This window comes from Chelonia mydas, chromosome 19, assembly GCF_015237465.2.
Source record: "Chelonia mydas isolate rCheMyd1 chromosome 19, rCheMyd1.pri.v2, whole genome shotgun sequence".
In the NCBI taxonomy this organism is placed as follows: Eukaryota; Metazoa; Chordata; order Testudines; family Cheloniidae; genus Chelonia; species Chelonia mydas.
Genome location: NC_051259.2, coordinates 14,833,008 through 14,857,717, shown reverse-complemented (window position 1 = coordinate 14,857,717; position 24,710 = coordinate 14,833,008). Strand labels below are relative to the sequence as shown.

Here is a 24,710-nt window from a genome sequence, read left to right as displayed (position 1 = left end):
CCTTTCCAACCCAAATCATCCCATCCTCAACAACAGCAGCTAGGAGTCCCAACAAAGATCAGGGTGTGACGCTTCCCGGGGGACCCAGGGCTCGGAGGCACCTTGCCCTTAGTAGGCGGTCGTTTTGTCTGTGCCTGCTATGGGTCAACTCCCCAACTCCACTGGCCATGGGCAACACAAGCACTGCCCCTCTCGGCCTACGCAGGGCTCTGGTGTCTCTCTGCGGGCTAGCAGTAGACATGCTCCAACCCTCGAGCCCTCCAAGGATATGTGTGGGGTAAAAGACCTGCTGCACAGCCAAGGCTCGCAAGGGTCAGCTGACTCGGGTTTGGGCTGAGAGGCTAAAAATCGCTGTGTAGACATGCAGGCTTGGGTGGGGACCTGAGCTTTGAGATCCTCCACCCTCACAGAGTCCCAGAGCTCAGGCTCCAGCCTGAATATCTACACAGCGATTTTTCAGCCTCAGAGTGCAGGCCAGCCATGGGCTTTGTATCCCTGTGTAGACGTACCCACAGTATCTCCCTGGAGTGTCCAGCCCCTGATCCACTGGGCGCTCGCAGTATTCATGATCCACTGCTCCCAAAGGAACAGGACACCCCAGCATACCAGGTCCACCTCAGAGCATCGCTCCGCTTAACTCACAGCACTTTGATATGCTTATAGTGAAATCAAGTATAAGTTTATTTAACAGAGCACAAGAGATTCAAGGGATAGGAATTAGGCGTATTGGAAACAAATGGTCACATATGAAATAAAATCAGAACAAGCATTCTAAAGCCTAGATTTAGGGCAGGTCTACACTTACAGTGCTATAGCTGCACTGCTGTAATGCTTAAGTGAAGACACTCCTATGCTGATGGGAACATAAGAACGGGTCAGACCAAAGGTCCATCTAGCCCAGTATCCTGCCTTCCGTGACCTATGCCAGGTGCCCCAGAGGGAATGAACAGAACAGGGAATCATCAAGTGATCCATCCCCTGTCGCCCATTCCCAGCTTCTGGCAAGCAGAGGCTAGGGACACCATCCCTGCACATCCTGGCTAATAGCCATTGATGGACCTGTCCTCCATGAATTTATCTAGTTCTTTTTTGAACCCTGTTATAGTCTTGGCCTTCACAACATCCTCTGGCAAAGAGTTCCACAGGTTGACTGTGCGTTGTGTGAAGAAATATTTCCTTTTGTTTGTTTTAAACTCTGCTGCCTATTCATTTCATTGGGTGGCCCCTAGTTCTTGTGTTATGAGAAGGAGTAAATAGCACTTCCTGATTTACTTTCTCTACACTGGTCATGATTTTATAAACCTCAATCATATCCCCCCTTAGTTGTCTCTTTTCCAAGCTGAGAAGTTCCAGTCTTATTAATCTCTCCTCCTACGGCAGCCGCTCCGTACCCCTAATAATTTTTGTTGCCCTTTTCTGAACCTTTTTCAAGTCCAATATATCTTTTTTTGAGATGGGCTGACCACATCTGCATTCAGTATTCAAGATGTGGGCGCACCATGGGTTTATACAGAGGCAATATGATATTTTCTGTCTTATTATCTATCCCTTTCTTAATGATTCCCAACATTCTGTTCGCTTTTTTGACTGCCGCTGCACATGGATGGGAGAGCTTCTGCTGTCTGCATAGTTAATCCACCTACCTGAGAGGTGGTAGCTGTCTCGAAAGGAGACGCCCTCCTGCAGACAGAGCACCGTCTAGGGGCTAGGAGAGGGGGTTAAGGTCAGTATAACTACATTGCTCAGAGGTATGGATTTTTCACATGGAGTTCTACCTACATAGGTCTGTAGTCGCAAAAAGAAAAGGAGTACTTGTGGCACCTTAGAGACTAACCAATTTATTTGAGCATAGGCTTTCGTGAGCTTTCTGTAGCTCAGCTGTAGCTCACAAAAGCTTATGCTCAAATAAATTGGTTAGTCTCTAAGGTGCCACAAGTACTCCTTTTCTTTTTGTGAATACAGACTAACACGGCTGTTACTCTGAAATAGGTCTGTAGTATAGACCTGGCCTTAATTAACAAGATACTCTGCTTCTCAGTTTGCCTTCTAGACAACAGATTCAGTGTGTCTCTTTGCATTCCAAGCTCTCCCAGAACGATCTTTATTCATAAACAGGGCACCCCCCTGCTGTTTGCTTTTTCCTGTAGCTTTCCTCATTTGTAGATTTTGCAGTCTCTCAATTCACACCTGGCTCAGCATGCAGATAGGTCTGCGTGAGACAGACAATAGACAAATGGCCAGACGGGGAGACAAGTTACCTCCGGCCTGCAAGGAACATCTCTGAGGTCTGTCACCTCCTGGTGACCTGCCTTAAGGCTAAGACCTTAAGAACGTATTTTTTCAGTATAGATACAGAAATCCTTAAATATTATCCAGATACATTTTGCAATAATTATGATGACCAGTCAGCAACTGGCTCTCAGAAGAGAGCTCACATGCCCCCTTTCGTCAGCTATTATGCAGATATCTGACCCAGGACATCCGTGTACCACCCCATGCATCTCTTATGCCCTCTGCCAGTTAGCACCCAGGGGTCTCTGGGTCACACAGGGCCTCATTGTGCTGGCGTCGCACTAACTAATAGCAAGAGACAGTCCGAGCCCCAGAGACCTTACAGTCTAAATAAGAGGGTAAAGGAAGGAGAGCCAGCCCCTCTTTAGCAGTGGAGAGCTGAGACCCAGATCCCTGGAAGTATCTAGGCACTGGAATCAATGAACCATTGCAACCAATGGGAATTAGGCACCTAAATACCTTGGAGGCTCTGGGCCAGAAAGACAAAGGTTATGTCGATGCTTCAAGTGAAGGTGTGATTGTAGCCCAGGTAGGTACATCTGGACTAGCTTTAATCTAGCTGCAAGCACCACTGGGAGTAAAGCTGTGCTAGCACGGGGTAGCAAGGCAATGCAAGCTTGCCAGGGCCCATGCAGCCATTGTTACTTGTGTGAGGTAGCACCTACCAGCCTACACACACTCCCGACATACCCCAGCTGACCTCCCCAAAGTCACCCAGTGACTGTGATAGAGGCAGGAATTGAACCTGGATCTCCTGAACCCAGGCCATGGGCTTAACCAAAGAGACACCACCCCTTCCTTCCTGGCTGACACCCAAGGGAGACAGATCTGTTTTGATTCAGTGGCCTGCTCGGAATCCAGTGCTGTTTTCTGCTCGTTGGTACCATGCAGCTGGGCTGGGCTGGAACATTAGCAGAGCTGGCTGACTAGGTCGTCTTGGCAAAAGAGAAACAGAACACGAAACTGCTGGAGGAAACCTCTTGACATCAAAGTGATGCGCTCTCTTTTCCAGAGCGTAGCAGGGAGTTACACATCTCCGTCTTTAGGATGAAGGAGGTAGTTACCATAGTTACTGTTGTCATGTCAATGGCTACTGGAACACGGCCTAATAGCATTCAGGCAAGATTCACCACCCCATCTACCTGTGTTTAAAGACTGAGTGATTGATTTGTAAGTCTCTCTTCTCCCCTAGCTTACAACACTGTATTAAATTGACACACTCAGTGGTTAAGATCTCTTTGCAACAGCAGTAAATTTCATTTCTAACCCAGCCTTGGGGGGTGGGAATTGGCCGGTTTCTTTCTTTGAATGCGCTGAGAAACTCTGAGGGGAAACATTTATTATAGAGGATGGCAAATGTCCGAGAAATAGCTCTGAGATGACCCAGGCCAATAACACGCCAAAAAATATACAACCTCCAATCCTTCTATCCTCTTTAGAGAGTAGCTAGTGTCTGGGCCAGATCCTCAGCTGGTGTCAGTCAGCGTAGTGCTACTGAAATCAGCGCAGCTATGCCGACTGAAGATCTGACCCGTCGTGTTTTTCTGCACATAACTGTCCATCTCATCACACTGGCTGGGTGCAGAATGTGTTTGCGTATAAATATAATGAAAAGGTTGTGCATATAGAAAAGTCCTATCGAATTTATCAGGGTCTCTTTGAAATTAACCAGGGTTACATAGAACTTACACTAAACACCTATTTGGTTTTATAGAGAAGAAATTACTTCCTATAGGAGATTTGGTGGTTGTTGTGTTTTTAACCGTCCTATAGGATTCTAGAGCAAGGCTAGAACTCTCTGTTACATTCTGTAGGATGAGTCAAAAATCCTATCATATATTCCGGGGGTCGGCAACCGACGGCCCGCGGGCCAAAGGCGGCACGCGAGCCGATGTTCCGTGGCACTCACACTGCCCGGGCCCTGGCCACCGCTCCGGGGGGCTCTGCATTTTAATTTAATTTTAAATGAAGCTTCTTAAACATTTTAAAAACCTTATTTACTTGACATACAACAATAGTTTAGTGATATATTATAGACTTATAGAAAGAGGCCTTCTAAAAACATTAAAATGTATTCGTGGCACACGAAACCTTAAATTTGAGTGAATAAATGAAGATTCAGCACTCCACTTCTGAAAGGTTGCCGGCCCCTGCCTGGTCAGTTCTAGATGGCTCTTCCGTAGGGGGAGGTGGAAGTGTGTGGGGTGGTGTGGGTATCTGTGTGCTGGGGGAGTGGGTGGGTATCGGGGGGCGGGACCATGGGTGTGGGAGGTGAGGGAACAGGTGGAGCGGTGGGAATGGGGAGGACTCTGTATGGAGGATGGTGTGAGTGGGATGATTGTGTGGGAGCAGTGGAGTATGGGTATATGGTGTGTTGGATGTGGGAGTGTGTCGGGTGTGTGTAGGGATAGGGGTGCGTGGGGAGTGGGTGCTCCCTGAACATGTGCTTTCGCTGGGCTGTTAGCTCAGTCCCCGGAGTCTTTTCTCAATCCCGGCTTTCTGGACAGGGAGAAGTCATTGTCTAGTGGTTAGAGCAGGACTCAGGGCTCTTGGGGTCTCTGCTGCTCTGCCAGGGATTCACTACTGAATCGTGAGAAAGTTACTTACTTTTCTGTGCCTCAGTCTCCTCATCTGTAAAATGGGGATGATAGTTCTGGCCTTTGGGGGGCGGGGAGATTGTGGGGTTTGATTCATTCCTGCGTGCTCCCATGGCAGACAATGGAGAGGGATGCAGTGCCGTCATTCTCAGACCCCAGCTGTGTGAGGCATGAGCCGAGGGGCTAGCCTGAGCCGTCACTAGCTTCCCAGGGCTCTTGGCTGAGGATTTGGATGCGCTCTGTGTTGCTGTTGGATTGACGGCCTCAGCTGTAGTTCCTGGTCATTGCACCCAAGGTCCAGAGGGGAGACACAAAAGGGATCATAAACAGCTGTGATTGGCATCTGCTTTTGAGTTGGGGGGTGGGAGGGTCTTTCCAAGCTCCATTAATAACCAGAGGACGGGGGGTTCTTTGAGGTCCCCAGTGTGGGATCTTTGTTGTTGGCTTGTGATATTGTATTTAAAGCCATCAAACCTGTGCCCAGATCGCTTAGCTCCGGGTGGGGTTTGTCTCCATCTCTCACTAACAAACATGATCGCCGCCGAGAGGCTGAAAACCAAGGCGATGAGGAGTCACTGGCTGTGGGATGATTTACCCTGGCACTGGGATTAGACCCACACCCAGGTATGGCACAAGGCCGAGTGATATAGCTGTGAGTGGGATAACTGAATAGTGGTTGCATTAGGCCCTGGGCTGCCTGTGACCACCTCACTAAGCGCTGTGACGCTATCATCTTGCTTAAGCTAAACAGCAGCCGGCTGGTCTGTATTTGGATGGGAGACTCCCAGGGCTGGGGCTGATTATTCACTGCTGTGCTGTGCCCATCCTTCAGCTGCATGTGGTGTTTAAAAGTGCTGGAGCCCTTTTCTCAAGGGGTAGGATGGTTAATCCTGGTGACTTGGTCAAATCCCATTTTACAAAGAATCGTTATTCCCATCCATAAGGCCTTTCCCACGGTCACGCAGCCAGACAATGGCAGAGCCACGTCGAGAACCCTGCCTCCCTGGCTTAGAGCACAGCCCCTGGCCTGCGGGAGCTGGGACCCTCCGGCTAGCACAGCTGACCTGGGGGAGCTGTGTTCAGAGCCAGCAAGCTACTGCTCTGTCTTCTGCTGCTGGCCTCTCCATTCACAAAGAATGACAGTGTAGGGAGAAGCCGTGATCCCAGCTACCATGAGCTCCAAGCCTTTGATGAAGCCCAGCTAACCTCCCGGGACGATACTGGCCGCAGATTCAGTTTGTCTAATTAAGCCCTTGTCTGATGTGGGGAAGGCAGCTCGGTGCTAGTTAATGAAACCCTCTGTCAGGAGGCATTCGCCAGTGAGATGTCGTTTTATGAATGGGAGTCGCTCTTCCTTGGCGTGCACGGCTCCAGCCGGGTAATTGGCTCTCCTGTGCAGCTCTCTTTTCCATTCTGTGCACCAGCAACCACCAGAGAGCTGCGGGAGCACATGAGAAATGCAGCTGCACCTCACCCTGCTGCACAGGGGTATTGCATTAGGTGGCTGGTGCTGGGGGTTGAGTTGACCGGGGAGGGGGTAGCTCAGAGGGCAGCAGGGGAGCTTGGCGCAGCTGTCACTTGGGAGGGTGAGGACTAGAGCCTAAAGCCCGCTTCTGCGTGCTGTTTAGCTGCGGAGATGGGCAGCTGCGGGGGCCTGGTAGCTGGCAGGTTATTTCCATCGGGAGCTGAGCTGCCCTGGCTTGATGGCCTGCCAGGGATCCTGCAGCTCTGTACGCGGCAGGGTGTGCAAGGTTGCAGCGCCCCAGCTCGATTGACGATGGAGGTGACCCGGGGGTGCACATAAGCATCAGCTCTAGGCATTGCCATCTGCACTGCCTGCCCATCACCTTCACTGGCAAGTGTGCTGGGTAACGAAGGGGTGAGACATGGGCATGTCTAAGGAGATGGATTCATGTGACTGAGGGGCTCACCTCTCTGTGAGAGCCTGGCTTTCCACGTGTGTTTCTGTCCCCCTTTGGTGGCTGGCTACAGCAACTATAATGGGCCACTACCTGACGTGAATGAGTTACTTTCTCTCCACTGAGGGGCCATGCTTCTGAGGCTGAAGGTCCAGGTCCCATTCCTCCTCCCTCTATGCAAGCAGCCCTAGATTTGTATCATATACAGAGAGCAAGTGACGGAGCTGGGAAGAGAACCCAGGAGTCCTGACTCCCAGGCTGCTGTTCTAACCATTAGATCACACTACCTTCCAGAACCCAGGAGTCCTGCCTGCCACTGTTGCAGCTACCAGCCTGCACTCTTTCACTCCACGGTTGTGGCTGGCGCACTTGTTGTTTGGCCATGTGTATTCATAGAATCTCAGGGTTGGAAGGGACCTCAGGAGATCATCTAGTTCAACCCCCTGCTCAAAGCAGGACCAATCCCCAATTTTTGCCCAAGATCCCTAAATGGCCCCCTCAAGGATTGAGCTCACAACCCTGGATTTAGCAGGCCAATGCTCAAACCACTGAGCTATCCCTCCCCCTCATTATTATAACCACGCAGCCCCAATGTGTGGTACAGACAGGATATTTGTGATCAGAAAAGCATTGTAGCCTGCACGTGGACTTCCGCCAGCTCTGAATCTGCGGCTCAATCTGATCCCTCCCTCCCATGGCGAGACAGGGAATTTCGGGGAATCCTCAGTCATTTCTTTGATGAGACTTCTGACGCTGTGGATGTTTTCACTTGCCTGCCTAGTGGGAACAGACCTGGCTGGAGCTAGCTTGGGAGAGCTGGCCAGTGGGAGGACAGGGGTTTCTTCAAGGTCAGTCTTAACTGAGCAACCAGAGAGGTCACTTCCCGTGGCTGATGATGCAGGAGGAGTGGGGTCGCTTGGCTTTCCAGGCCTCTCATGGCTTCCTTTGGTTGGGAAGCGATCTGCAGATTGGTGTGTGTTTAGCTCAGGCACCCCGGCCCTGCCCCTGTCTCCTCTGGGAGCAGGTCCAGATGCACATGGCCCTGCGTTAGCAACTCATGTGCGTGGCCCCATGTGTGACCACCCAGGTGCCCCTTCCTGGGACCAGCTCTGCAAGGAGGGGGGGATTGTGGGTGAGGCCCGGGATCGGGAGTCAGGTTTCTATTCCTGGCTCTGCCAGAGACCTGCTGGGTGGTACTGGACAAACTGCTGTCCTTCTCCGTGACATTTCCCCTCCTGCGCAACGGGGTGATCACACAGACACGCCGCAGGGGCTGAGGCGAGGTCGACTCCATGGGCAGGTGTCATCGGCTTTAGACTTTTAGGTCAGAAGGGACCATTATGATCATCTAGTCTGACCTCCTGCACAACGCAGGCCACAGAATCTCACCCACCCACGCCTATAACAAACCCCTAACCTATGTCTGAGCTACTGAAGTCCTCAACTCGTGGTTTAAAGACTTCAAGGTGCAGAGAATCCTCCAGTAAGTGACCCGTGCCCCACGCTGCAGGGGAAGGCGAAAAACCCGCAGGGCCTCTGCCAATCTGCCCTGGAGGAAAATTCCTTCCCGACCCCAAATATGGCGATCAGCTGAACCCTGAGCATGTGGCAAGACTCACCAGCCAGACACCCAGGAAAGAATTCTCTGTAGTAACTCAGATCCCACCCCGTCTAACAGCCCATCACAGACCATATCTATCGCTAATAGTCGAAGATCAATTAAATCCCCAAATTAGGCTATCTCATCATATCATCTCCTCCATAAACTTATCGGGCTTAGTCTTGAAGCCAGATATGTCTTTTGCCCCCACTGCTCCCCTTGGAAGGCTGTTCTAGAACTTCGCCCCTCTGATGGTTAGAAACCTTCGTCTAATTTCAAGTCTAAACTTCTTGATGGCCAGTTTATATCCATTTTTTTTTCTTTTTTCTTTTTTTGGATGCCTCGCGGCCCACATCTCAAGCGCTTTGAGATCCTTGGATGGACGTTGCTGCAGAGGGACAAAGTATTGCTGAAGAACCAGCTCAGAGACCCCAGGCCATCCCTCATCTGCATTAATCTAGAGCTGGAGGCAGCAGGGGAATTTCTTATCCACTTCCCCCTCTGCTTCCCTGCTGCTTCGGAACCTGCACCCTGGTTTTGGTTCTGCAAAGCCCCAGCGTTGCCATCCCATGCTTCTCCCAGACTCACTTGTGCGTATGTTGCTGGTTCCCTCCCTTCCCCCTCGGCTGAGGTCGGTTCCCTCCAGGCTCAGAATGGTGCCAGTGAGTCGTCTTCTGCTGGATGAGCCAGTCGTGCACTACGGGGCATTGCCAGTCCCTTGAAGCACATAGGAATTGCTTTAGGAGCAACCTCAGGAGGCTTGACAAGGAGAGAAGAGGGAGAGAGAGAGAGAACTCTCCCCTGTCTCTGATAGGTCTTGTTTCCTCGTCTCTGAGCAGTGGAAGCATTGCACAGCTCCGGGCCACGCATATTTTACTACTGTCGCACTACAGTGCTTGGCAGCCACAGGCGGTTATGATGGGGACTTGTACAGGCCTTGGTTTGGGCTCTGAGCTGACGGGCACTCAGCAAAGGCTGGGGCCATTGGCAGCTTCTGCCTCCACCCTGACTTGCTATGGGCTGGCTTAGTCCTGTGTCATTTCTGGTATACAAGCCATATCTGGGGCTGGTGGGGAGGAGCTAACAGAGCCCCAGGTAGTCAGGGAAAGGACTCGAAGCTGGCTTTTCCCATCTGACAGCTTTCATCTGTTTGGCCATCGCTGAACATGGAAGGTACATCCCCGTATCGTGTGCAGCTGCCCTGCGGCATCAGAGGCACCGAGATCCAATACTCCTGCAGGGGCTGCAGCACATTTCCAGTAGGCCGCAGCCACACACACCTGCGGGGTTTGTGCGTGTCCCAGGTGTGTGCCATGCCGGTGCCAGCGCAGTGCTCCTAGAGCGAGATGAGCTTGTGACATCCAGCATATTGTTCCCAGGGCGTCGCCCTGTGCCAGCTGGTTCCCGCTTACCCATGGGGGTAAACGTCTGTTCCCCGTTGACAGGAGATTCCTGTTTGATGGGGGGAGACCCCAGCCCACAGTAGAGTCCATTAAGGAGAGAATGTGATGTAAGAAAATCTCTGCTCTGCCGCAAACTGTAGCATCTAAAGACAGGACAAGGCACCTCTTTGAAAGAGATCTTGGCTTAGCTACAGTGGAAACGTGGTGGAGAATGGATTCCCACCCGCACAAAGCAAACAGCCATCGAAACACCGTGACACACTGAAGGGATTGATCTATTATTATTTGTTCAACAGAAGCACGTAGAGCCCCCAACCAAAATCGGGGCCCCATTGTGCAAGGTGCTTCACGGACACACAGCAGGAGACAGTCCCTGCTCTAACACAGGGGTTCTCAAGCTTTTTCTTTCTGAGGCTCCCCAACATGCTATAAAAACTCCACGGCCCACCTGGGCCAGAACAACTGTTTTTCCTGCATATAAAAGCGAGGGTCAACATTCGGGATAGCAATCGGGGCAATAGGCCCACAGGGGTGCCCCGCAAAGCTTAGTTGCTCAGGCTTCAGCATCGGCCGGATGGCAGGGCTCGGGGCCCTGGGCTTCAGCCCCATATGGCAGGGCTTCATCTTTCTGCCCCAGGCCCCAGCAAGTCTAATGCTGGCCCTGCTTGGCGGACCCCCTGAAACCAGCTTGCGCCCCTCCAGTGGGCCCTGGACCCCTGGTTGAGAACCACTGCTCTAAAGAGTTTGCAATCTAAACAGACTAGGCAGGCAAAGGCAAACTGATTTGCCCAAGGTGCACTATAAGGTGGGTAGAAAGCTGGCTAGATTGTCGGGCTCAACGGGTAGTGATCAATGGCTCCATGTCTAGTTGGCAACCGGTGTCAAGTGGAGTGCCCCAGGCGTCGGTCCTGGGGCCGGTTTTGTTCAATATCTTCATAAATGATCTGGAGGATGGTGTGGATTGCACTCTCAGCAAATTTGCGGATGATACTAAACTGGGAGGAGTGGTAGATACGCTGGAGGGGAGGGATAGGATACAGAAGGACCTAGACAAATTGGAGGATTGGGCCAAAAGAAATCTGATGAGGTTCAATAAGGATAAGTGCAGGGTCCTACACTTAGGATGGAAGAATCCAATGCACCGCTACAGACTAGGGACCGAATGGCTAGGCAGCAGTTCTGCGGAAAAGGACCTAGGGGTGACAGTGGACGAGAAGCTGGATATGAGTCAGCAGTGTGCCCTTGTTGCCAAGAAGGCCAATGACATTTTGGGATGTATAAGTAGGGGCATAGCGAGCAGATCGAGGGACGTGATCGTTCCCCTCTATTCGACACTGGTGAGGCCTCATCTGGAGTACTGTGTCCAGTTTTGGGCCCCACACTACAAGAAGGATGTGGATAAATTGGAGAGAGTCCAGCGAAGGGCAACAAAAATGATTAGGGGTCTAGAGCACATGACTTATGAGGAGAGGCTGAGGGAGCTGGGATTGTTTAGTCTGCAGAAGAGAAGAATGAGGGGGGATTTGATAGCTGCTTTCAACTACCTGAAAGGGGGTTCCAAAGAGGATGGCTCTAGACTGTTCTCAATGGTAGCAGATGACAGAACGAGGAGTAATGGTCTCAAGTTGCAATGGGGGAGGTTTAGATTGGATATTAGGAAAAAGTTTTTCACTAAGAGGGTGGTGAAACACTGGAATGCGTTACCTAGGGAGGTGGTGGAATCTCCTTCCTTAGAGGTTTTTAAGGTCAGGCTTGACAAAGCCCTGGCTGGGATGATTTAACTGGGAATTGGTCCTGCTTCAAGCAGGGGGTTGGACTAGATGACCTTCTGGGGTCCCTTCCAACCCTGATATTCTATGATTCTATGATTCTAAGGTCACACAGTAGATCAGTGGCGGAGCCAAGAATAGACCTGGGGTCGCCTGAGACCTGATCAGCTAGAACAAGCATCTTCTTAGGGCAGTTGGTTTAATGCTGACGTTCTCTGGGTGCTGGCTGAAGCCCTAAGGAGCTGAATGAATAAAATGAATTAGTTGCTCTGGCCAAAGGAACTCCTGGCACTGCTTAGAGGAATAACTAAGAGCCTGTTCCTGGTCCCGTTGAAGTCCACAGCAAACCCCCTACTGAGTGCGTGGCTGTGGGATCGAGCCCTGGCAGAACAATAGCATCAATTTGTGCAAGTGAGCAGCGTTCTAGGGCACCCAGGTGCTGGTTGTAACTGATTGGCTTGTCTGTTTCACAGCTGGAGGGTGCAAAAAGGGAAAGGTCACAGTGGGGCTTGGTGTTTTCACAAGTATTTGCACCTAAGTTCAAGCAGACCTTGGCTGACACTAAGGAGGTAAAAGGGACCTCACCCTTCTTCTAGAAATCTAGTCTCCCTAGTCATCCCCTTGCCCCTGTGTAGCAACAATCACAGCTTGTTTATTATCATAACTAATGCAATTTGCAGTCAGTCTAGAGCGGTGAACAGTAAATCCCAACTCCCGGGTTCTAGTCCCGACCCTGCTACTAACTTGCTATGCAGCCTTGGGCAAGTTGCTTCATCTTTCCCTTTCTGTCCAATAGGGCTCATGAAACTCACCTGCCTTTTCAGAAGCTTTATGACTTGTGCGATGAATGTGTAAAGTGCTTTGAGATCCTCTGGTGGAAACGGCCACTGACAATGAGAGGTGCAATGCGATGGCTCCTAAATGAAGAGTTCCTCAGAGCCACTCGTGGTGTCTGGTTTTGCCATAGCGCTGGTGCATGACAGCCCGCTCTGTAAACAGGACCAGTGATCAGAGCAGGCAGTCCAGTACCGCGGGGGGTGGGCTTTTGCAGCATGCTGGGCAGGAGATAATGAACCAGTGAGTTGGCCTGCTATGAATTTCACAGTTGCCTCCAGGAGCAGAGCCAGGCTATGGATCTGTTTCCGTAATTGCCTTGCCAGTGTCCAGGCTGCCAGTCCAGATCTCTTCAGCCCTGGCTTTCCCCTGGAGCTGACCTCTGCGGCCATGCCAGTTGGGCGCTCACGCTGGTGCTGGGGTGGGAAATGCTAGTGAGCCGATGCACACTGGCACGCTTGGCTGTGGCTCCTGGCTGGGTTAGCTAAGTGGCTTCACTGGAAGGGCTGGTCATTCCGCTGCCCCTTGCAGATAGCTCATGTGGGGTATTTCTTGTTAGCTACAGACACAGAGACCAAAGCGCCATCCCCGGGAGATCAGTGCTGTCCCCGGGACTCATGGAGCAGTGGGGCTGGGGAACTGGCAGGGGAAGTGACTTTGGGGAGGATTTGTCTCTTGCCAAGTAGTCTGCACAATGAGCCATGGAGATTCCCTGCCTTCCTCTGGCACACGGGGCGCTATCCCATACAGTCCACACCAGTGCAGGGGCTCACAGGCTTCGTTATCTTAACACAGAGAGTGTCTCATTGATGCCTCCCCTCTGGCTCCCCAGCTCTTGCTTGGCCCCCTGGCTCTCCTCCAGTTCCCTGCCCCCTCTCCACCCGGCTTCCTGCCCACACCTCACCCGGCCTCCCACCTTCTCTCCTTTTCATAGTCATGTCACATCTCTGTGGCAGCCACAGCAAGAGCTGACATGGCAAGTAACAGCAGGGACGTGCCTGACATATTTTTAGCTTCCTTGAATGCGGTGTAGCAGCTGGAAAGAGGAAGGAACCCGCGCCGTGAGGTCAGCTGGCTCCGCGCCCCCCATTGTCCGCTGCCCACAAGTGCAGAACATCTGCTCTCAAGCTTTGTCCACTTTGGTTTCCAGCATCTCCCCGCTGCCTGCCTGCTAGTTTCTGTCACCGCTCTAACCTGCAACGAAGCAGCCTCAGAGGCAGAATGGGTGAGAGCCACTGACTGGCAGGCTGGGATATTGATCCCGCAACATCTGCTTCTGGCATCATGGGCATTTGCCTGAAAGGGTGGGGAGAGCGAGGGGGTGTTTTGGCATCAAATCCCGGGGAATGCTCTCAGGGGATGTTTTATTCATGGTGAGTTTGCGCTTGCACCCGTTGGAAACTCCCATGGGAGAGGGGCTGGGGGGGAGCTGCTGACTTCGTTTCTCACTCCCTCTCCCAGGGAAGCCCACGGCGTTTGCAGAACGCAGGCCGTGAGGATGTGAAGTAGAGAGAGGATTGAGAACAGAGCAGGGAATTTGGTTGCTTGAACGGATTCTTTTCTGGCACAGAGATGCTGGGGGTCTAATTCCAGACAAGCACAGAGCAAAGGGAAGGGGTCTCTTGCTCCATCCTTTGGTGTCATGCTGTGAGCACCTGGAGTGTGTCAGGATTCACAGGTGGGGGTAGGAGTGGAGGTGGGGGAGGTAATGAAAATGCTTTGTCCTTCCATCCAAAGATCTTAAGCACCCTGTAAAAATCAATGAACTGAGCCCTGCAACCAGCAAGCCCCCCTCCCTGAGTTCCATCCCTATTATCCCATCACAGCTTGGGAACCTGAGGCACAGAAGGGCTATCAGGGCCTGATTGTCAGACGTGCTGAGCACCCATACTGCGCATTGACGTTGGCTGGAGCGGTGGGTGCGTGTGTCTTCCGGAAATCAGGCCCTAAGGGATTTGCCCCAGCTCACGTAGCAAATCAGTGGGAGAGCCCAGGAGTCCTGACTCGTGTTCCCATGAGCAGCACTGCCTCCCTGGTAGGGACTGAGTCTTCAGATGTTGTTGGCCTGCCTTCCAACTGCTGTGCATGGACTGTCAATATCTTTGGGACAGGCGAATGGGCTCCTCGCACACCGCTAAGAGCTTAAAGGGCTACCGTCTTCTAAAACGGCTAACAGCAACCTAAGGAGGGTACAGAATTATTCTGCCTGGTAGATCACATCCACACACCTCTGTGAACTTATTACTGCAGCTGGTTTTAATTAACACTTCTGCTCTTAGCACTGAATGCTCCCATAGGTAGCAACACCTTATATATTTACCTGCTGCCTTTGCATTATCTTACTGGGAAAAGCGGAGCTTGAAAATCCCTTCTCTCCAGCAGGATGGGGCTGTAGTTATTTATTTTCAGCATGAAATCAGAGCCCTGGAATTTATCCGATGTGGCAGGAAAGCACTTAAGGACCAGTGGAATTTCAAGGCTGCGGGACTCAGTGGGTGTGCGTTTCTCTATGTATGAGAGCATATGCATCGCAAAACTCTAACAGCTCCCGCAGGGAGGAGATGTTGACTTTATTTTTGATCAAGTAAAGTATCATTAGGTTTTGCACTATCACTGACAAAATGGTAAATGCCTCGTTTTTGTGCCGGGACTGGTCAACTTCCATGACAGTTTTGCAGGGCTGAATATTACGGAGGTATAAAATGTACTGGTCCACCTTCTTTGCCATTACAAAGCTGGTAATGGGAAAAGAAACTATATTTTCCTTGCCCATCAAAAAATATTACTCCAAACACAAGTAGGCTGCTAGGATTATCTATCTGTCTAATCTAATCTTTCCTATTAAAAAAACATCAAGAAAACACAAGGGCAGGGGGGAATTGAAGCCAAGTGTGTAGGGACAGGAAGGGGCTGCAGACACAAAAGCAGTTCTTGATTGACTGCCTGAGGGTAAGGATTAGAAATATTCCTGAGGATGGGCACATCCGGTTCTAGGCTTGTTAACTCTCAGGGCAGAATGTTACCTCTACCCATGGTAGTGCCAGAGCTGGGGCTTCATAGTGTGGTTCCCACTTTAGACCCCAAAGGCACAGCCACGCCCCTGAATCCAGCAAGGAATGAGCTCATAAAACACCCTCTGAGATAATCCCCAAACACAGCTGATCCCTAAAGGGAATTAAGTGCCCTACGGCCAGTTTAGGCACCTAAACCCAAAATATAGATCCCGAGAACCCCTATTCAGCTGCTGCCTAGCCCTGTAGGCACCTAAATTCCTACTGTGCTCTGGAAACTACGCTAGTTCTCTAGAACTGCAGAGAAGGTAAATGACTTGCTACTGCTCCCAGCTGTGTCTGTTTTCCTTTAGTCCAAGGGGTAGATGTTCCATGGACCCATGTGCTGGGTAATAACATGAGAGGAATGCACGCTTGGAAAACAAAGCTGGCTATTTATTAGGAGAACAGTTTACAGAGATGTTGCAACTGCAGCCAGCATTCCAGCCATGTGCACACAGACTGGCTTCCTGGTGCCTCCTCCAAAGTCTTCCATCTGGCAACCCATGCTCCTCCTTCATAAGACCCGTACAGGTTGTGAGAGCAGAGACTTGGGTGGTTAGAACTGCAGATCCTGGCTTCTAGTCCTGGTTCTGGTGTGATTCATCTAATAATTGTGTCTGCATCCCTGGATTCATTATATGCTTGTTCACGGTGCAAGCTTTTTGCCTTGCCTTGTACAAAGTTGAGCATATACATAATAAAGTATAATAATTCACAAAAAGAAAAGGAGTACTTGTGGCACCTTAGAGACTAACAAATTTATCTGAGCATAAGCATTCAGTGCATCCGATGAAGTGAGCTGTAGCTCATGAAAGCTTATGCTCAAATAAATTTGTTAGTCTCTAAGGTGCCACAAGTCCTCCTGTTCTTTTTGCGAGTACAGACTAACACGGCTGCTATTCTGAAACCTATAATAATTCAGAAACCAGAGCCTTCTGCTGCAAACAGTCTCCCAGTTGTTAAAATGTTGGTGTCCACCCTTCACAGACAGAGTCTCAGCAGCCATGCAGATTCCTAGACCAAGCAGTGCTGCTGTCAATCACTGGGAAATAAGCTGCTGTTGGTAAAGCACCTGGGTGTGCGTTGTTCTTAATTCTTCTTTCTTTCCTAGAGACTTTGGGCATCTGAGAAGGGTTGTCACTTGGGAAATATGGGCTGTTCTGGAGTCTGTCCAAACCTGACATTGATCCTAAAAGCAACGCACTGTGAGGTTTGAAAGCGGCCATTATCCTTCTCCGCAGTTTCCTTGCTTGTCACAGCCTCTGCACCTCCAAGTTCCTCTGCAGGCTGGAAGCAAGACAATCTCAAACAGGCTGTTTCTGTTGCATTTTCTGCCCTAGGCACAGGGGGCAGCTCTGGAAATCTCACGAGAGGCTGTTTCAAACCCCGCGTTGCAGATTCCAGAGGAGAGTTTGGCTGTACGGATGGGCGGAAGGAGGGTGTGATGGCTAACATATGAGCAGGCTTGGCAGAATGTGATTTTTATTTTGGTATAATTTTGACAGATAATGTCAATGTTTATATTTAAGCTTTTTTAAAATTACTTTTATTGATTTTTAAATTTTCACAGTTGCAGAAAATTCTGCCGGGGTGGCCAGGCTACATTTAATGTCAGACGAGATTCAAAGAGTTAGAGCTTTATAACTGTTAAAACACGAACAGGCAACATTGCATGCCAAAATATACGCTGTAAATATCCTTAAATCAAACGGACTGTGTTCTCAAGAAGTATTTGTCTTACTTTGCCTATCTGTACATTTTGATTATTATGGATGGAAATATTTGTTCCTCGCTTTGTGGCTGCACGGTGAAATCGACGTTAACTGACATAGTGTCACAGCACACTATAACTGAACAATTACTTACCTTCTCATTTTGACCATGTAATTATAAAATAAATCAAGTGGAATATAAACATTGTACTTACATTTCAGTGTACGGTAGATAAAGCAGTATAAACAAGTCATTGGCTGTATGAAATTTTGGTTTGTACTGGCTTCGTTAATGCTTTTTATGGAGGCTGTTGTAAAACTAGGCAAATCTCTAGATGAGTTGATGTACCCCCTGGAAGAGCTCTGTGTACCCTGGTTGAGAACCACTGGTCTAGGTTTACTTAATCCTGCCTCTGCGTGTGGGGCTGGACTAGATGGCCTCTTGAGGTCCCTTCCAGCCCTACATTTCTATGATTCTATGCAATCATGTCACTGCTCTGTGCCTCAGCTTCCCCATCTGTGAATTGAGGATAATGCCTACCTCACAAGGGTGCTGTAAAGAACGGCTGTAAGCACACTGAGGTCCTCAGAGGAAGGGGACAATGATGTTCTTTTGAAGATAGTTTTCTGGTGGTTGGTAGTGATGTTTCTAGACTGACATCACACAAGAGGCCCATGAGACTCCCTTGCATTGTAGCGCTGCATCAGAACGCGATGATGTCATGATGCTATGGCCAAGCCTCCTTGCATCCACTGCATCGTTCTGCACCAATGCAAGCCCAACAGGAGTTCATCCCCTTGAACATTCCTAGTGAGGCGGTGACCTCATGTCATCCTTATGAAACCCTACCTGAGAACAGCAGCAACAAATCCCACTGGTTGCAGAGCCATCTTTAATTGACTATTCCTGGCCGGTCTTTTAGCCCAGTGTTTTGCAATTGCACCCCCTGGCCTCCCAAGGGAAGGGGGGCACCGTGGCAGCGCCAGGTTGCTGGTGCTGGAGTGTTTCAATCTGTTGTGCCAGCGAAATGGATCCAGGGTACAAGGATTGGTTTGCACGTGCCTTTCCTTGGTGGGGGTGGGCGGGGAGCTGGCCACGCTATGCATCAGCTCAGGAATTCCTGGAACGAGCTCTCCTTGTTTTGCTTTCCCATTCCAAGCACAAGTAGCCAGTGAGTCAATGGCTGGAGTTGCCTGGTCTGGTTCCAGTAAGCAGGGAATGAGTTTGACAAGAGGTCTGCCCATCTGGCTCTTGTTACTGGGAGGTTGGAGGGTCAAATGGATGGAATGTGACCTTATATGGAACTCTGGAGTCTCTAATAACTAAGCTGCCAGGATCTTCCGCTAGCCAGCCATGCCTGCGGACAGTCACCCCTGTGCAGAGGGCCTGCACGAAGCAACTCTCGTGATTTTCTTGTGAGTCTTGCGATAGTTAGTGTAAAAAAGCCCCTGCTCCAGGAGGCATGTGATTAGGTGAGAATCTCAGTGTTCGTTTTAAGAAAGAAAAGTAAGTGTCTGGCTGTCAGGGCTGCAGAGAGGTGCTTAAACATGTGACCTGAGTGCACCTTGGAGACGGAGTGCACCAAGTAGCATAAAAAGAGCCCAAAGGTATTATTTTAAAAAAAACAAGAAATCTGATGATCTTTAAGCCAAGCTCATGAGTTTTTGGAGCCTGATTCATGTTCTGTCAATGCTTGTGGTGAATAGTGCTGGCTCCACAGAGAGGGAACTGGTGGGATGCAGAGAGGGAACTGGTGTCTGAGCCTTGGTCTCGGCCTCTGTACAGGGGTGAATCTCACCTGTCGACTTTTGAAGTGACTACCAGGGAAGCCTGGGAAATCTGCCTTGTGAAAAAAAGGGTACCTGGAGCCGCAGCTTGGCTTGGGGCTTTTCACCTCTCCAGGGCATTTCCAGAGCAGCTTCCATCCCATGATTGCAAAGTGTTTCCCCAACATTAATGAAGACTTACAACACACCGCGAAACTGGTCTCTCTTGTAGCACATGGCTAGTGAGTGTATGCGCCACTGTCCTCTACTGGGTGGAAGTAGAACTTTTCCGCTATGTGCCATAAGCCCTGTACTGCTACAAGCTGATGAGGATTCTTGTTTAGTCCAACCATCAGGGGCCTGGACTTACAGAGCAGGCGGACTGAATTTTATTCCTGCAATCCCTGTGGAGTTTTAAGTGGCCGTAGCATGCAGGGAAATTCCTTGAGAGCTATCAATTTATTACAATATTATTATTTGCATGATACAAAGGGGGAAACTGAGGCACAGAGAAGCTAAGTGACTTGTCCAACTACACACGGCATGTCAATGTGCGGTGAGGTACAGAACTCAGCCGTTCTCAACCCTAGCCAGACAGTCCATGAGCCAGGACACTTGCACACGGTCCCATTTCCCAGCGCTATCAATGGGAGCCATTCAGAGAGGCACTGCTGGAGCCAGAGTTTTAACAAGACTGACGTATTACGTGGGCAGTTATAATCAGCTTTAATGTACTGGAAGGTCAAGGTACAGAAGTTTCTAGCTCCCGTACAAAGACCCTTGATCTGGTCAGGAGAAACTGGCATCGTAATTGGACAGCCCACTCCCTTGCAGAAATCGTTAACAATACCCCCCAGTAAAATGCTCCAGACAGCAGTGGAGACTTTTGACTACACCCCGCTGGCAGTTGACAGTGCTCTGCCCAACGGGATGGACAGAAACCCTCTCGCCTGGAGCTAGATTTGGCACCATGACGGACCCCGTTCCAGGTACAGCAAGTGCCAGGAGTGGAGACAGGGGCTTGTCAGTCAATGAGCCCATTGTGGGCAAAGCCCCGCTGGCTGGGTCTCTGCTATGGCTGTTGGAAATCCAAATAAACTTTCCGTGTATGATTCTCGTGCGCCAGGCTGTGAAATCTGAACAGCCTGGCCCCCAAGTGCAGAGGGAGAGTCTTCGCGTGGCGGGGCCTGGGGCTCAGATCTTTACTCAGGGGCTTTGACTCCGAATGGCGCCCAATGAGAGAGAGAGAGAGAGAGAGAGAGAGAAGCCCATTGTCTCTGCAGTGTAAGTGTGCAGGGGATGTGTTTGTCTGCAGGAATCCCACCTTCTTGGACAGCTGTGAGCCAGGTTTCCTTCCCGTCGCTCTGGAAGTTTTCTTGATGTGCTGGATGCAATTGCAGAGCCCAATCCTGTTTGCAGCTCCCCTGGTCTTCAGTAGGCATGGAGGGTACTCAGCATCCAGTGGGATCAAGCCCTTCTTTTGGACAGGGGCTTCCAGAGTGAGGGAGTTAAAAAATGCAAGTTATGGCCAAAATGTAACAAATGCGGGAGAGAGCAAGGGCAGGGCTACACTTAAAACACTGCTTGGGCACTGCATGGGGGAAGCTCTCCCACCAACACAGCACTGTCTACCCCGGAGGGTTAAGGTCGGTGTAACTACGTTGCTCAGGAGTGTGGGTTTTTTACACCCCTGAGCAACAGTTTTACTGACATAAGTCTGTAGTGTAGACCTGGCCAGAGAGAGAGACTAACAGCTGTAGGCAAGGGAGAAAGAAAGAGTTTTAGCTGAGCTGGGCCAGGGGAAAAGATCCAGAGAGGCTGTTCCAAGGTGCAGGATTGCAGAGGAGAAGGCTGTTGCACCAGCCATGGTGAGATTGCAGGGAGAAGCACAGGGGAGGCTGGTGCCAGATAAGCGGATGCAGTGAGAGGAGCAGAGGGTGCTTCTGTCAGAGACAGAGACCATGTAAAAATGTACCAGCAGTTGCAGACCTGGTTGCTAAGACTGCATGTGCAAATAGCACATTTACCTGGGCAAGTAGCTATGTAGCTGTCTGACTGCAGGGGGCGATGCCTGGTGTGCTCATGCGCTTACTGCAATCATGGCAGCTAGGCATGCAATTGCACAAACGCTTTTGCACATGGCCCTGCACTCTGAAAATTCAGCTCTAGAAGAGAATAACACGGACCCTCCCATAAGCTGTACAGCACCTTTCTGATTCTAGATGCCCTTTAAGGATATCTTTTAGTGGCAGACCCTTATTCTAAGCCCTACTGGCAAATGTGTCATTACCAATAAATCTGTGGCCGAGCGTGTTGGCTGATGGCAAGCAGAGACCCAGAGAAGCATAAAAATTTAGAGATGGAGAAGACCTATTAGGACGTCATCTTACCTACCTTGTCAACTGCACCCAGCACGGGCCTCCATCAAAGAGATGGATTCCTCCTTGATTGAATCAATCCGAGGGAGGAGGCTGCCCTCCATTTGAAGGGGATGGATCGAAAGGCCCAGGAGCGCTACTGGGACCCTTAAATAGATGAAAGAAAAGAAAGGCCTGTAATATACACATGCGGGGTCCAGGACTCCCTAACACGTGGTCCACTCTGACCGCTGACAGACTGCAGGGCTTTGAGCTCTCACAGCAACGACCCCCAAGCACTTGACATTGAGTTTGTGACACTGCAGAGAGGGTGGCGGCTTCTTCTGGTGTGTGTGATGCCCCCAGCGTGGTTCCCTTCCACTCAGACCTCGGAAGGGGCATTATTTTATGGACTAGCCAGGCTCTCTATCTGAGGTCCCTAGGTGCTATAAACCTCCCGCCAAGCCCTCACTTCTCTCCCACTAACGCGCTATCGCCTTCCCCGCTCTGCATCCTGTCACTTCCCTGTGGGAAGGAGCTCCCCCCTTGCACTGGGCCTACACCACTGGAGCAGACTTCAAAGGGAAATCGACCGGCTTTGGTGAGTTTCCCTTTGCTGTGCACTCAGCACCTTCTGCTCGCCTGTACCAGCAGCAGAGAAAGGTGTCTGGGCTGGCCAGCTTCACTGTGCGTTTGTACAGCACCCTGGGACCTGGATTTTGCTTGGCGCCTCTGCTGTGATGTTCATAATAATCACTGAGTTTCCCTTTGTAAGTTAATAAATTTCAAAGCACATCTGCCTCCTCCCTCCCCCCTCAAAACTTGACATTCATTTTGCCTGTGCAGTTCTAGAGGGAGCTGTACAATTCAATCTTCCCTGCAGAGTGAAGTTCATTGAATAATACTGAGTTCCTCTTTGAAAATAGCGCAGCAGGAGGAATTTCAAAACTCTGGGATTGTGTATTATTTGTGGAGCAAGGACAGTGTCTTCCTCTGCATTCGGAAAGTGCCTGGAACATTTTGGACACTACTGCGATAAATAATGAATGATGATAATAATGCAGAGCATTAATATCTTCAGAGACAGAGGATCTAGGCCCAAACAGAGACCTTGGGTCACATGTTCAAAAGTGCTTAAGTGACTTAGGAGCCCAAACCCCATTTTTAGGCACTTAAAGAGCTTAAATCCCATTGACTTTCAATAGGAGTTAGGATCCTAAGTGTCATTTTTGAAGATGGGGCTTATGATCCTAAATCACATAGGTACTTTGGGAAATTTTACCCCTTGTTACAAGGCCCCGCAGTGACATATGGGCAGCAGCCTGCAACTCCTAACAGTCTCAGAGGGGGTTGTGTGCATCCAGAACACATGGGCTGTAGGTGAGTGGCAGTGGAGTCCAATGGGTAGGGCACTGGACATGGCCCCACAGATCCTGGGCTCTATTTCCAGCTCATTCTGCTCCTCCTCCCACCCTTTGTCTATTGCAGTGTATTGCTCTTCAGCTGGGGGAGTGTTTCTAACTCTGTGTGCGTGCAGCGCCTAACACAATGGAGCCCTGATCTGAGGTGGGGTCTTTGTGTGACGATATAATGCTGCTCCTAGTAAGTTCCCTACTTGACTCTCTCTTTTCTGCTTGATTCCAGGCACAGCGCTGGCGTAATGAAAACTACGAGAGGCCCGTGGACCTGGAAGGGTCAGGGGATGATGACCCCTTTGCGGATGATGAAATTGATGATCTGTACTCGGGGTCTGGCTCGGGATGTAAGTATAGAGTAAAGGCCCCTAGGGGAGGGGATCAGATAGGAGATCCCTGGCTGAATCCTGGGAGTCTGCCGTTGCCTTCAGCGCTCGGCCTATGAGGTGACTAGAGCATCAAGAGTGTCCTTTGTTCAGCGCCAGAGAAGGGAGTAAATTACTCCTCACCCATCCCCAGTGGAGAACACCGGTCCTCCAACCTACATCGGTTTGGGCACATGCCCTCTCCCAGCCCCAGGGGGATTGTTTCTGCAGGGCGAGGTTCCCCTGCTGACAGCAGCTCTTGGGAGTTCTGTGCCTGGCCTTTGCAAACAGGCCCTGCGACGTTTGCAGGGTGCTGGCACGTGTCAGTATTACATGAAAATGGGCTCTGCCTTTGTGATGCATGGAAATGTGCGTCAGGGTGTCTGGAGTGGCTCACGGCTGTGGGTACCAGCCTCAGGGCTGGCTGTTACAAACCAGGGCACAAACCCCAGGCTGGCTGTGAGCTCTCTACTCAGATGCTCCCCACCCAAGTATCAAGTGTGAACTCCTCATGCCCTATAACAGCCTTATCACGGAGTCACAGACAGTCCCCTTGGGCACTCTGATCTGTCTTGCCACCCAGGCAAGCTGTGACAGATGGTCACTTACACCAAAAATCACAATATTCAGCTTACTCCCAGTCCCAAAGGACTGGGTACTTACCGCAGGTCAATTGCACCTCAGATCTCAAACCAAAGACAAGGTTTGTAGCCAATCCTATGATAAACTAGCAAAAGGTTTATTGACTAACAAAAATAAATGAGAGTTATTTACAAGGTTAAAACAGGTAAACATAGACACACAAATGGGTTACAGTTTGAGGTTCTAAAAGATAATCAAAGCTTGTATAATAAGCAAGCTCTATTTGTCCCTTAGGGCTAACCCAGGCCAAGCCTGGGGATCTTTTGCTTATGCTTAGTCATCCTTGCCCCTCAGAGTCCAAGCAGCGTACAGATGCAGTTCCTTCCCATCAGGGATTTTTATTCCCTTCCCCCAGAGTCCACGCTGATGGGACAAGTTCTCTCGCACGCCTCATCTTCATGGTGTGAGGGGAGCCATCAACAAAGTCTTTTCTCCTCTGATGTTCTACAATGGCTCATTTAGTTCCCATGGGCCTTCTTGTGGGCAAGACCTGACACCTTCTGTGTAAACTAGTATTTCACTCTCGGTAATGCTTCTCTCCAGGCTGAGGGGTTGGTTTCCAGTTTCTGGGCAAACATTTTTATAGTTGTAGAGCAAACACTTCAACATTACCTTAGAGCATGGGATACCGATCTGATCAGTGAGATTAATGCAGGGAGCAATTTACAAGCATTCCTTAAAGTCCAAACACTAGGCACGTCTCTATAAAGCTAATCCCTGTTTTAGCAATACTAACATGCTGGTTTCCAGCTCTGCATTGGCAGTGTTGAGTGAGGCCTAGGGGCCTGGGCACAAGCTGGCACCTGGTCTGCCAGCGTCACAGTGTGCACCCTTCTCCTCTCTATAGCTGGCGCACAGATCCCCTTAGCCACTGCTGTAGGGCAGTCAGCCCCAAACCCAGGGCATGCTGGACACCCCGATCCCAGTTCTGTGGCTCGTGACTTCTTGGGGAAATCCCTCCTTGCTTCTCACAGGGCCATGACTC

General features: G+C 50.4%; 1 protein-coding gene across 3 annotated transcripts in view; it reads left to right on the top strand.

Annotated features, from left to right (window-relative positions):
- The window catches only part of SDC3 (syndecan 3), a 190,190-nt gene that overhangs the window by 147,521 nt on the left and 17,959 nt on the right, over positions 1-24,710 (top strand). For all 3 annotated transcript variants that reach the window (XM_037881933.2, XM_043532280.1, XM_043532278.1), the window contains exon 2: positions 22,948-23,065. In XM_037881933.2, the coding sequence (XP_037737861.1) occupies positions 22,948-23,065 (118 nt within the window). The remainder of the gene's footprint in view (positions 1-22,947; positions 23,066-24,710) is intronic.